This window comes from Chiloscyllium plagiosum, unplaced genomic scaffold (genome assembly GCF_037043375.1).
Source record: "Chiloscyllium plagiosum isolate Xiang-an unplaced genomic scaffold, Cpla_swu_hap1 HiC_scaffold_9, whole genome shotgun sequence".
NCBI lineage: Eukaryota > Metazoa > Chordata > Chondrichthyes > Orectolobiformes > Hemiscylliidae > Chiloscyllium > Chiloscyllium plagiosum.
Genome location: NW_028270147.1, coordinates 4,025,984 through 4,040,136, shown reverse-complemented (window position 1 = coordinate 4,040,136; position 14,153 = coordinate 4,025,984). Strand labels below are relative to the sequence as shown.

Sequence of the window (14,153 nt, the reverse complement as noted above, 5' to 3'; positions counted from 1 at the left end):
AGCAATTCAAAGTCAAACTCCCCGGGATCTTGTCAAGTTGCTGTGTTTGAGTTTTGGGAGGTCCTAAGATGGTGAATGGCAGGTCAGCTTATAGACACACAGAACGGATTACAGCAGCAGGGATGGCCATGTCAGTGCTAGCCAGGAAGCTCTGGGTCTATAACCCTGTAGGTTACAATGGAACAAAGAACAAAGAAAATTTACAGCCCAGGAACAGGCCCTTCGGCCCTCCAAGCCTGAGCCGATCCAAATGTACTGTCTAAACCTGTCGGTCAATTCCTAAGCATCTGTATCCCTCTGCTCCCCACCTACTCATGCATCTGTCCAGACGCATCTTAAATGAATCTACCGTGCCTGCCTCTACTGCCTCTGCTGGCAACACGTTCCAAATGCCCATCACCCTCTGTGTGAAGTACTTACCGTGTGTATCCCCCTTAAACTTTCCACCTCTCACCTTGAAAGCTTGACCTCTCGTTATTGAATCCTTCATCCTGAGAAAAAGCTTGTGTCTATCCACCCAATGTTTCACTAAAACTTAGAGAACAGAGGAGACCATTCATGTGTGCACTGGTTCTACTCCCTAGTGCCAATCTCCTGCCTTTTCCCCATGTCCCTGCACACCAATTCTACCCAGATAGTCATTCAGTTGTCCGCTTGAACTGGCCTCCACCACATTTCCAGGCATGCAATTCAGACTCTAACTGCTTGCTGCATCTCATATCACTCTGGCCTCTTTTGAACGTCACTTTAAGTCTATGCCCATTAATGCTTGTTGCTTTTACAAGTATTAACATGCAGTCAGCTCTCTTAATTACTTGCTACATCTGTGTACTTACCCTTGGTGATTCATGCAGTAAGTGACCCAGATCCCTCTGTATCTCTGAGCCGTGTAATCTCTCACTAATTAGATAACATGCTTCTTTATTGGCTCTACCTGCCAAAATGGACAATGTCACATTTTCCTCACATTCTACTCCATTTGGTAGATCTTTTTCCCATTCACCTAACCTATCTATATCCCTCTGTAGCTTCATTATGCCTGGAAATGTGGTGGAGGCCAATTCAAGAGGACAACTGAATGAATATTTGGGTAGAAGTGATGTGCAGGGACATAGGGAAAAGGCAGGAGATTGGCACTAGGGAATAGAACCAGTGCACACATGAATGGTCTCCTCTATTAGTGGGCGGCATGGTGGCACAGTGGTTAGCCCTGCTGCCTCACAGCGCCTGAGACCCGGGTTCAATTCCCGCCTCAGGTGACTCGCTGTGTGGAGTTTGCACATTCTCCCCGTGTCTGCGTGGGTTTCCTCCGGGTGCTCCAGTTTCCTCCCACAATCCAAAGATGTGCAGGTTAGGTGAATTGGCCATGCTAAATTGCCCGTAGTGTTAGGTGAAGGGGTAAATGTAGGGGTATGGGTCTGGGTGGGTTACGCTTCGGCAGGTTGGCGTGGACTTGTTGGGCCGAAGGACCTGTTTCCACACTGTAATTAATCTAATCTAATCTAATCTATTCTCTAAGGTTTGGTGAAACATTGGGTGGATAGACACAAGCTTTTTCCCAGGATGAAGGATTCAATAATGAGAGGTCAAGCTTTCAAGGTGAGAGGTGGAAAGTTTAAGGGGGATACACACAGTAAGTACTTCACACAGAGGGTGGTGGGCGTTTGGAACATGTTTCCAGCAGAGGTGGTAGAGGCAGGCATGGTAGATTATGTCCTATTCACCAATCCAGACATGATATATGGACAACGTTAGGGCAGTTGGCAATTTGAAGCAGGAAACTTCAATAAACCAGGATTTAAATTTCCTGCAATATCACCCCTATCAACTCTGTCCATCCCATTCATGATTTTTCAAGCCCCCATCAGAGCTCCTCTCAGCCTTCTTTTCTCCAGGGAGAATGGTTGAAACCTCTTCAATGAGATTGTCTCATTGAAGTTTCTCATAAGGAGAAATTGAGTAAATTGGGACTACATTCATTGGGATTTCAAAGAATGAGGGGGTTCTTATGAAAACATACAAAATTATAAAGGGAATAGATAAGATAGAAGCAGGGGGGTTGTTTCCACTGGTGGGTGTAACTAGAACTAATGGGGCAATAGCCTCAAAATAAGGGGGAGCAGGTTTATGATGGAGTTAAGGAGGAACTTCTTCACCCAAAGGTCTGTGAATCTGTGGGATTCCCCGCACAGTGAAGCAATTGAGGCTATCTCATTGAATGTTTTTAAGACAAAGATAGGTAGAGTTTTGAACAGTAAGGGAATTAAGGGTTATGGTGAGCGGGTGGGTAAGGGACGCTGAGGCCATGAAAGATCAGACATGGTCTTATTGACTGGTGGAGCAGGCTTGATGGGCCGGATGGTCTACTCCTGCTCCTAGCACTTATGTTCTCACTCCTAGAACCAGTTTTATAAATCTCACTGTAGGACCTGATGCCGAGGAACTGCTCAAACTGTGGCTGAACACGTTGATTAGCTTCAAACTACGTTCTCCAGCGTCCGGCTGGTGACCTATTCTGACAGCATCTGGCAATTGAAACAGTCATAAGCTGGTGTTCTGTTGGCCTTGTAGATTTCTTAGGGAGGGAGAGAGAGTGATATATATAAGAGAGAGAGAGAGAGAGAAAATCACTCACTTGAGTAACAGCTTGATATTCCTACTTCAATCTTGGGGGTGGGAGTTGAACCCACAACTTTCTAACTCAGAATTAAGATTTTACCAGCTGTGGCCCCGTTGATATTGCAGGAAGTTTGAATCCCGGTTTATTGAAATGTCCCATTTCAAATTGCCAACTGCCTTAATGGTGTGTCTACATCATGTGTGGACATAACGAAGCTGCAAAGGGATATAGATAGGTTAAGTGAATAAGAAAAAGATCTAACAAATGGACTGGAATGTGAGGAAAATGTGACATTATCCATTTTGGCAGGTAGAGCAATAGAGAAGCATGTTATCTAATTAGTGAGAGATGCCACGGCTCAGGGATACAGAGGGATCTGGGTCACTTACTGCATGAGTCACCAAGGGTTAGTACACAGGTGTAACAAGTAATTATGAAAGCTAACAAAGTGTTGTCATTTATTATGAGGGGAGTTGTATTAATAAGTATGAAAGATATTGGGTATTATACAGGGAGACACTGGTGAAAGACCACATCTGGAGTACTGTGTAAAGTATTGGAACCTTATTTAATGAGGGATATACATGTGTTGGCAGTCGGTCAAAGACTAAGAGCTGGAATGAGTGGGTTGCCTAATGAGGAAAGGCTAGACAGAATAGGCTTGTATCCACTGGACATTAGGAGAGTAAGGAGGTAATTTGATTAAACATGTAATATCCTGTTGGAACTCGACCATGTCGATGTGGGAGAATCTAGAACAAGGGGGCACTATTTAAAAACAAAGTGTTGCTCAGTTGAAACAGAGATGAGGAGAATTTCATTATTTTTAAAACAGAGGTTCATAAGCCTTTCAAACTTTCTTCCTCAAAAGATAATGAAAACAGAGCATTTTTAAGGTTGAGATAAATAGATTCCTGCTAAGCAGTGAGGTGCAAGATTATCAGTGTAGGTGGAAATGAAAATGTGGAGTATTCTGATTATCGAATAGGGGCACAGGCTCAAGGGGCTGAGTATTTTCTCATTCTTGGGACATGGGCATCACTGGCAAGGCTGACATTTATTATCCATCCTTAATGACTCAGAGGACAGTTATGAGTCAGCCACATTGATGTGGGTTGGGAGTCACATGGAGGCCAGACCAGGAAAGGATGCCAGATTACTAAAACAGTTAGATTTTCACAACAATCAACAGCAGTTACATGGATGCCATTAGACCAGATTTTTATTCCAGAATAAATTTTTAATTCAGATTATGCAAACCCCTGGTTACACCCCACTTGAACAGATCTGGAGATTACACCTTGGGAGGGATAGATTGGCCTGGGAGGGAGGAGTACAATGTGAATGTTCAAGAATGATACAAAAACAGAAACTGAGAGTTCTGAGGAAAGGTCACTGGCCGTGAATTCTGATTTCTCTCCATAGACCCTGCTGAGCTTTACCAGCAATTTCTGTATTTGTTTATGATTTACAGCACTCACAGTTCTTTCGTTTTTTTATTTACAAGAATGATAAGCGGACTTCAGAGGTTAGGTTATGAGGAGATGTTACACAAATGAGGCCCGTTTTCTCTAGAATTTAGAAGGTTAAGGAGTGATCTGATCAAAGTGTTCAAGATATTAACAGGAAAAGGGTAGACAAATATAAACTATTCCCACTGGGGATTCTAGAACTAGGGGCATAGTCTGAGAATTAGGGCCAGACTGTTCAGGAGAGATGTTAGGAAGCACTTCCGCACACAAAGGGTGGGAGAGATTTGGAGCTTTGTCCCACAGATGACAGTGGATGCTGGATCAGTCCTTAATTTTAAATTTGACATTGACTAAAGAATATGGTCCAAAGGTAGATATATGGACTTGCGCCACAGATCAGCCATGATCTCATTGAATGGTAGAACAGGCTTGAGGGGCTGAATGGCCTACTCCTACTCCCATGTTCCTAACATTCCTTTTAAGCTGCAGAGCTGGAGATTCTGTGATGACATTGCTGTTTGCTGAGGTCGCTACTACACACAGCTCTGCACAGCAGGAATTAAACAGAGAACATTAGTGTGGACTGTACATCAACTAACCTTTTGCTCTTCAGCAGTCAAGTCAGGTTCAAATCCACAGCTGTTGGATGTTACAGAGAAACACAGAAACTAGGAACACGAGGCCACTTGGCCCTTCACGACTACTCCACCATTCTATCTGTTTACAGCTGACCATCTGACTCAGTCCCCTGTTCTCACTTAGAACAAAGAACAAAGAAAATTTACAGCCCAGGAACAGGCCCTTCAGCCCTCCAAGCCTGAGCTGATCCAAATCTACTGTCGAAACCTATCACTCAATTCCTAAGCATCTGTATCCCTCTGCTCCCCACCTACTCATGCATCTGTCCAAACACACCTTAAATGAATCTACTGTGCCTGCCTCTACAACGTCCGCTGGCAACACGTTCCAGGCACCTACCACCCTCTGTGTAAAGTACTTGCTGCGTGTATCCCCCTTAAATCTTTCACCTCTTCACCTCTCACCCTGGGAAAAAGCTTATCTCTACTTTTTCCCCAAACCCTTTGATCTCTTTAGCCCAAGAACTATACCTCCTCCTGGAAAACAATATTTTGGCCTCAACCACTTTCTGTGGCAAAGAATTTGACAAACTCCCCACTCTCTGGGTGAAGTAATTTTTCCTCATCTCAGACCTAAATGACCTGCTTTGTATCCTTGGACTGTGACCCCATGGTGCTGGACTCCTCCGTCATTAGGAATATCCTTCCCTCCTTTACCCTGTTTAGACCGTATAGAATTTTATATTGCTATGTGATCCCCCCTCATTTTGTTAAACTTCAGTAAATACAGCCTTAACCGATCCAATCTCTCTTCATACATTACTCCTGCCACCCCTGGATAAACCTTTGTTGCACTTTATAGAGTGGACAGCCAGAGACTTTTTTCCCAGGACAGAAATGGCTATCATGAGGGGACATAATTTTAAGGTGATTCGAGGAAAGTTTAGGGGAGATGTCAGAGGTAGGTTCTTTACACAAAGAGTGGTGGGTGCGTGGAATGCACTACCAGGGGTGGAAGTAGAGTCAGAGGCATTAAGGGCATTTACACAACTCTTGGATAGGCACGTGGATAATAGTAAAATGAAGGGTATGTAGGTTAGTTTGATATTAGAGTAGGATAAAAGGTCAGCACAACATTGAGGGCTGAAGGGCCTGTACTGCGCTGTGCTGTACTGTTCTATGTTTTATCGCCCTCCAACGTCCCAAACATCCTTTCTCAAATAAGGAGCCCAAACTTGCACAAAATACCTCACTGTTATGTGTTAACAACATCTAACTTTCCACATCCTAACCCAGTCCTTCAAATGTTTGGAATGTTTCCGTATAGCGAAGAGAAGAATTCTGTGTAAACCTGTGAGTATAATGGTACCTGTCTCACTGGGGAAAAGATTCCTAGGGGGAATGTGGTTTTGCTCCCAGTGAGATCAGAAATGCTCGAAAAGAAAGGCTTATACCTTTCAAGCACAAACCTCAGCCCATCAGGAGACATGTTCCCTCACAATGAAAACCACTGAACTGAAACATGGGGCTGGGTTTTCATGGAGTCTCCCCAGCTCCCCAGATGGTTATAAATGGAAGACAGGACCCAATTCCAGGATTCCCTCTCCCATTCCAGGCATATCTCCAACTTCCACAGCATGGGAAAAGCCATTTCCATGCCCTGGTATGCAGGCCTGGCTGCCTCCATTGTGGGGATAGGCATGTCATAGTCACCCTGTTTCACATGGAGATGGGTTGGCTTTCCAAGGATTCATTATACACGGTCCCCGCCTGGGGACCCTGCAGCCTTCTGGACTCAATATCGAGATCAACAACTTTAGGGGCTGAGCTCTCCCACATCCTTACCCCAAACCCCCACACACCAGGCCTTGCTATCACAGGCTGCTACTACTCACTACCCATTGTTAGCCATTAGCAGTCCCCATTAACAAGTATTCACCCTCCCAGCCAGATCGTTATCTGCTCCTTGTCTGTCTAACCGTTCTCCCTCTTTGGACTCCATTCCCACCTATCATTTACTCCTTACCCCCTTCCCTGCCCTATCATCTGCATATAAACCAACCTTTTCCTGGCTACCATCAGTTCTGAGGAAGGGTCACTTAACCCAAAACGTTAATTCTGATTTCTCTCCACAGGTGCTGCCAAACCTGCTAAAAGGTTCCAGCAATTTCTGGTTTTGGTCATTATTCACTGCAGCTCAGAGGGATCATGCATCCATTGAACAAAGAACAAAGAAAATTTACAGCCAAGGAACAGGTCCTTCAAGCCTGAGCCGATCCAAATCTACTGTCTAAACCTGTTGGTCAATTCCTAAGCATCTGTATCCCTCTGCTCCCCACCTACTCATGCATCTGTCCAGATGCATCTTAAATGAATCTACCGTGCCTGCCTCTACCACCTCTGCTAGCAATGTGTTCCAGACGCCCATCACCCTCTGTGTGAAGTACATGCCGTGTGTATTCCCTTAAACTTTCCATCTCTCACCTTGAAAGCATGGCCTCTCGTTATTGAATCATTCACCCTGGGAAAAAGCTTGTCTCTATCCACCTTGTCTATGCCCTTCATGATTTTGTAAACCTCATCAAGTTCCCCCCCTCAATCCCCTTTTTTCCAATGAAAATAAACCTAACCTATTCAACCTCTTGTGTAGATAATTTCAAAGGATTGTGCTTATTCCATCATCCCATTCTAACACATGGCCCTCCCCCTCCACTCCATGTCTGCACATGCTCCCCCAGCCATTCCAATGGCTTGTCACACTCCATACCAACCTATGTTACCCATTTATATTCAATAGCCCCTCATACCTTCCACACCAACTCACATCACTTCCATGTCCACTTACGCAATATGCACTCTGTGAATGAGCATTAGAGTACAATGGTACAAGTGGAAATGCTTATTAATATTCCAGCCATTCAGTTTTCTTTAAAAATCCTGTGGTTTCTATTGGAGTGTTAATTAATCTGACCTTTAAATTGTAAATAGTAGAAAGTATAAACCCTTCCTCGTCTTTGGAATATGAACTTTGAGTCACTGACATTGACTGTGAATGAAATCCCAAAAAGGGATATCCTTGCTGCTGCTGCCATTGCCTCCAATCACTGGGAGGCTGCCACCACTGTGTGTACAGGCCACTCGTGCTAACAACTAACCCGCCAAGGAAGAAAAACAACAAAAAAAAGAAAAAGAGCAGAAGTGAAAAGAAAAAGAATAAAGCAGATGGGCGTGAATGAGCCCCAGGCAAGAGCCCACACACAGCCCTGGTACTCCACCGCCATCTTGGAACCATGAGAGAAGAAGCTGTCAATCAAGCAATGTTTTCTCTCGTGTGCACCTATAGGATGGCAGGACTCAGTAAGAAAGCATACTGAACATTGGTGTTTTCTCCACAATTCAAGTCAAAGTGGGACCAGTTATATCGCTTTTTGTATATGATAGAACATGGGTATTGTTGGTTAGGTCAGCATTTATTGCCCATTACTAATTACCCAGAGTATGGTTAAGCATCTTATGGATTCCAGACCAGGTAAGGATGGCAGATTTCCTTATCTAAAGGACATTAGTGAACCAGATGCTGACATGGACTGATGGTCTGAACAGCATCTCCTTCTGTGCTGTATCATTCCATGATTGTATTATTCTAGGTCCCCATGGTCACAATTAGCAGCTGTGCCTTTTCAAAATGAGTACATCCCGGTGACAATACAAACAATCCACTTCATGAAGCCTCAAATGGAACTGAAGAAGGTGCTCCACAAACTTGCCTGCTATTGATCCTGGACATCCATCTTTTTTTGCTCAGAATCTTATCTTGTCATTAGCGGTTTCAACAGGGAACCCAACAGTATAGATTTCCCTGCTGTGATCCATATTGAGCTGATGAAAACAAGCACTTACTTTCCCAGTTAAACACTGTCCAGACTGGGAATTCAACAGTGAGTTAAAGGAGAGTGTTATTACTGCATGACATTAAAAAACAAAGGTTTGAGCTTAACATATTATGCAGTAAGAATACACTGCTGGATTTGTAGCAAATAGGAATTTGAACCACATAGAAAATTACGTCTGCTGATTCACAGGATAAGGATCTTTCTGGAATGAGCTTTAATTCGAGCTCTCTCCTCTCTTGCACATCTGTTTCTATCCATAAGTTTCATGAGCTAAGGATCTCGACAACTGGTGACATCATGCACTGAGGTGGATGTTGCGGCTCCTCTCAGTACATCTCACCTCCTGCCTCCAGCGATGGCCATAGCACAAGAGATGAAGAGCTGAGGGTAAAAATCCAACTCACTGAGATCTGGGGCCAATAATGTGAAGCCAATCAACTGCCAAACCTTCCTGTGACCTGTTAGTATATCCAACGTATACCTCATACTGAGGTACAGCTTGGGTTTCCATCAGACCATAAGAAATAGGCACAGGGGGAAGCTGTTCAGCCCCTCAAGACTGCTCCACCATTCAATAGGATCATCCAACATTCCTCATGTCCACTTTCCTCTGCTCTCCCTGTAACCCTTGATTCACCTACTAACCAAGAATCTCTATCTCTCGCTCCCAGCTGTAAATATACACAAGGACTCTGCCCCTACAGCTCTCTGTAACTAGAGCTCCAAAGACTCACAACCCCCAGAAAGAAGTAATTCCTCCTCATCTCAGTCTGAAATCGGTGCCCCTTTCTTTTGGGACTATGCCCTCTAGTCCAGACTCCTCCATAAGAGGAAACACTTTCTCAACATTGACCCTGTCAAGCCCCTTAACAACCCGAGATGTTTCAATGAGATCACCTTTTGCTCTTCTAAACTCCAGGGAGGAGAATCCCAACTTGTTTGGCCTTTGTTCACATGACAATCCCTCCATCCTAGCGAACCTTCCCTGAAGTGCTTCCAATTAACTAAGGGAACGAAAACTGCTCACAGTATTCCACATGTGGTCTCCCCAGTCCCTTGTACAGGCGCAGTAAGACTTCCCTACACTTAGACTCCAATAAGGGCTTTGAAATAAGGGCCAACAATCTATGAGCCTTCCTGATCCTCTGCTACCCCTGGATGCTAGCTTTCTATGCTGTGTATCTGAGACTTCCCCCCCTTTCCTATAACTGACATCCATCACATCCCTTTGCTCTTGTAAATTCCTCGTTGCCTCACTGCCTCTCCAACTGATCCATTCGATCTGATAGGATTCACAATCAACAGGATTTATTGCAGACATAATCCTCAGTAACCCATAAACTTTCCCTAAGCTCCCACATCTGACAAGAAGAGCATGTCACTCTACTAAGGGCCATTTTTACTTTTTTCAATCTACAGACCCAGAAAATAGCACAATCTTATTCCTCTGCAAAACACTGCTCCAGGTTAAATTAATACTTCTGGCTAATATTCTAAGTTTAATCAAGAGACATAGCTCAATAAAACATAATCAAGAAAGAACCCACACTACTCACTACTGCAGACTTATTTTAAGACTATGCTTAAACCCTAGTTATCTGTTTCTGTGCTGTGACCTCTCCCAAACAGGTTCCTCCAAGATCAGTTGTGAATTCAAACAGCAAAGACAGTAACTGCTAACTCTGTCAGTTAACATTGCGGGTTTCTTTCTTTCTTTCTTTCTTTCTTTCTTTCTTTCTCTCTCCCCCTCTCCTGCACTGACCTCACCATGTGCTTCCTTTGTCTGCTTCTCTCCCTTTTAAAAGTGCTGTTGTTTGGACTTTTCTTTCTCTCCAAAGTTCCAAAACAATGCAACAGCATATAAAACAGTAATTGCTGCTCCTGGAATTTGAGGAAATCACCTCCAGCACCTAAAAACCTCAAAAAAGGAGCAGCTGTTACAGCCAGAAATTCTTTCCATCCTCCATCTTGGATTACCCAGAATCCTTATCTTTCCCCTCTCACCCTAAACCTATGCTCTCCACTTTTGGACTCCCCACCCTGGGGAAAAGACTTTGTCTAACTATCCTTTCCATGCCCCACATGATTTTATAAACTTCTGTAAGGTCACCCCTCAGCCTCCAATCCTACAGGGAAAATAGCCCCAGCCGATTCAGCTCAAACTCCCAGTCCAGGCAACATCCTTGTAAATCTTTTGTGAAGCCTTTCAAGTTTCACAACACCCTCCCTCGAGCAAGGAGACCAGAGTTGAATACAGTATTCCAAAGGTTCTTGGAAATTCAAATTTTCCTACATTATACTCCATTTTCCAAATCTGTTTCCACATGCAGCAGTATGATGAAGCCTTCTGACAGAGATACAGAACACATGCTGTAAAGGTGACAGTTTAACACATTGAACGCTTTGGCATGTTGGAGACAAAAATTCTTTCAAGTACTTTTTGTAGATAATGTAAATAATTACAGCAAGTCTTCAAGACGAAGGTTGCAAGCTGTTGATTCGAGGCAGGAAACGTTTCCCTACAGCATGGCAGGAGATGTCAATAGAAATGTAATCTTACCTTGGATGTGGGTTGGTGCAATTCCAGCCGTCAAACATATTGTTACCAAGAAAAGGAGGGATTTCCTGGAGAGAAATAAACTCCAGATTAGTCAATCTTAAAAGTTGTTTGGAAGTCTGCAGTTTTCCACAGCGGTAAATATTTTTGACAGAGAATTTTACAATAACCGATCATGCAGCCCATCAATTCCATGCGAGGGTTTATACTTTACGTGTGTCACCCTCACCATTCCCCAAGCGTTTAACTTTTCTGCTCCTAACAGTAATGCAATGTATTTATTTCTCCCTCATGTTCCAATCCATCCATTTATTTGTATCCATCTCAGCTGCTATAAGCACTCTCTGCCGCTCACTCCTGCTCATTCTAATCACCCTTTGCAGCTCTTGATTTAATCGCATTTCATTGCATGAGAATTATATTCCACGCTATGTAACATGAAACGGAAACAGAAATTGCTGGAGAAACTCAGGCAGTCTGGCACATCTGCGGAGATCAATCAGAGTTAATGTTTTGGGTCCAGTGACGCTTCCTCAGAACTTGATACATGATCGGCTGTCAGATTGAAGTTCAATCAAAACTTGTGCCAATAAAAAACACAAATAACACTCAGTGGTTAGCACTGCTGCCTCACAGCGCCAGAGACCTGGGTTCAATTCCCGCCTCAGGCGACTGTGTGGAGTTTGCACATTCTCCCCGTGTCTGTGTGGGTTTCCTCCGGGTGCTCCGGTTTCCTCCCACAGTCCACAGGTTAGGTGCTAAGTTGCCCATAGTGTTAGGTGAAGGGGTAAATGTAGGGGAATGGGTCTGGGTAGGTGGCGGGTCGATGTGGACTTGTTGCACCAAAGGGCCTGTTTCCACACTGTAAGTAATCTAAAACAAAAGTAATCTAAAATAAATCAGCTGATCACTAGTTAAGGGGTGACACGCAGTAAAAGGATGATTGCAGTGAGTTTGAGAACATGATCAGACATTGAATCTCTTTAGAGACATCTTGTCACCCATCATGGTTCCCATGTTGTACTGCACCCGACATGATATTCATTTGTTTACAAAGTAGATCAATAAAGATTTGTCCATCAGTCGTTAACAATTTGATTCAATGTTCTTATCTATGGAAATACCGGAAATGCGAATGATGTGAAAAGAAAAGAATGACGAGAGTTAAATTAGGGCCAATCAAGGATAATAGTGGGACGTTGTGTGTGGAGTCAGAGGAGATAGGGGAAGCACTAAATAAATATTTTTCGACAATGTTCACTATAGAAAATGAAAATGTTGGCGAGGAAGATACAGAGATACTTGCATCTAGACTAGAAGAGATTGAGGTTCACAAGGAAGAGGTATTAGAAATACTGCAGAGTGTGAAAATAGACAAGTCTCCTGGGCTGGATGGAATCTATCCTAGGATCCTCTGGGAAGCAAGGGAAGAGATTGCCGAGCCTTTGGCATTGATCTTCAAATCATCATTGTCCACAGGAATAGTGCCTGAGGACTGAGGATAGCAAATGTGGTTCCCTTGTTCAAAAAGGGTAGTAGAGACAACCCTAGTAATTACAGACCAGTGAGTCTCACTTCAGTTGTTGGTAAAGTGTTGGAAAAGGTTATAAGAGATAGGATTTATAACCATCTAGAAAAGAATAATCTGATCATGGACAGTCAGCACGGTTTTGTGAAGGGTAGGTCGTGCCTAACGAATCCTATTGAGTTTTTTGACAAAGTGATCAAACAGGTAGATGAGAGTAAACCAATTGATGTGATGTATATGGATTTCAGCAAGGCATTCGATAAGGTTCCCCACAGTAGGCTATTATACAAAATGCGGAGGAATGGGATTGTGGGAGACATAGCAGTTTGGATCAGTAATTGGCTTGCTGAAAGAAAACAGAGGGTTATAGTTGATGGAACATGTTCATCTTGGTGTCCAGTTACTAGCGGTGTACCGCAACGGTCGGTGTTGAGTCCACTGCTGTTCGTCATTTTTATAAATGACCTGAATGAGGGTTTAGAAGAGTGGGTTAGTAAATTTGCGGATGACACTAAGGTCGGTGGAGTTGTGGATAGTGACGAAGGATGTAGTAGGTTGCAGAGAGACATAGATAGGATGCAGAGCTGGGCTGAGAGGTGGCAAATGGAGTTTAATGTGGACAAGTGTGAGGTGATACACTTTGGCCGGAGTAATCGGAATGCAAAGTACTGGGCTAATGGTAAGATTCTTGGGAGTGCAGATGAGCAGAGAGATCTCGGTGTCCATGTACACAGATCCCTGAAAGTTGCCACCCAGATTGACAGGGTTGTTAAGAAGGCAAACAGTGTTTTGGCCTTTATTAATAGAGGGATTGAGTTCCGGAACCAGGAGGTTATGCTGCAGCTGTACAAAGCTCTGGTACGGCCACACTTGGAGTATTGTGTACAGTTCTGGTCACCGCATTATAAGGATGTGGAAGCTTTGGAAAGGGTGCAGAGGAGATTTATTAGGATGTTGCCTGGTATGGAAGGAATGTCTTAAGAGGAAAGGCTGAGGGCCTTGAGGCTGTTCTCGTTAGAGAGAAGAAGGTTGAGAGGTGACTTAATAGAGACATACAAGATAATCAGACGGTTAGATAGGGTGGACAGGGAGAGCCTTTTTCCAAGTATGGGGACAGCAAACACAAGGGGACACAACTTTAAAGTGAGGGGAGATAGGTATAAGACAGATGTCAGAGGTATTTTCTTTACTCCATGTGGAATGCTTTGACTGCAATGGTAGTAGATTTGCCAAGTTTAAGTGCATTTAAGTCATCATTGGACAGGCATATGGACGTACATGGAATAGTGTAGGTGGGATGGGCTTTAGATTAATATGACAGGGCAGCACAACATCGAGGGCCGAAGGGCCTGTACTGCGCTGTAATGTTCTATGTTCTATGTTGTATTGATGGTCAAGAATCATCCAATCAGGTAACCAGGGATCTGTCTGCTTTCTGAAGGTCTGTGGAAGGATGGGAATTGAATGATGTTGAGTGACTAATGGGAGAGCAAGGTGATTGACTC

General features: G+C 43.8%; 1 protein-coding gene across 2 annotated transcripts in view; it reads right to left on the bottom strand.

Annotated features, from left to right (window-relative positions):
- Positions 1 to 14,153, bottom strand: part of col24a1 (collagen type XXIV alpha 1) — a 454,588-nt gene that overhangs the window by 390,249 nt on the left and 50,186 nt on the right. For both annotated transcript variants that reach the window (XM_043698575.2, XM_043698577.2), the window contains exon 2: positions 11,124 to 11,188. In XM_043698575.2, coding sequence (XP_043554510.2) covers positions 11,124 to 11,188 — 65 coding nt within the window. The remainder of the gene's footprint in view (positions 1 to 11,123; positions 11,189 to 14,153) is intronic.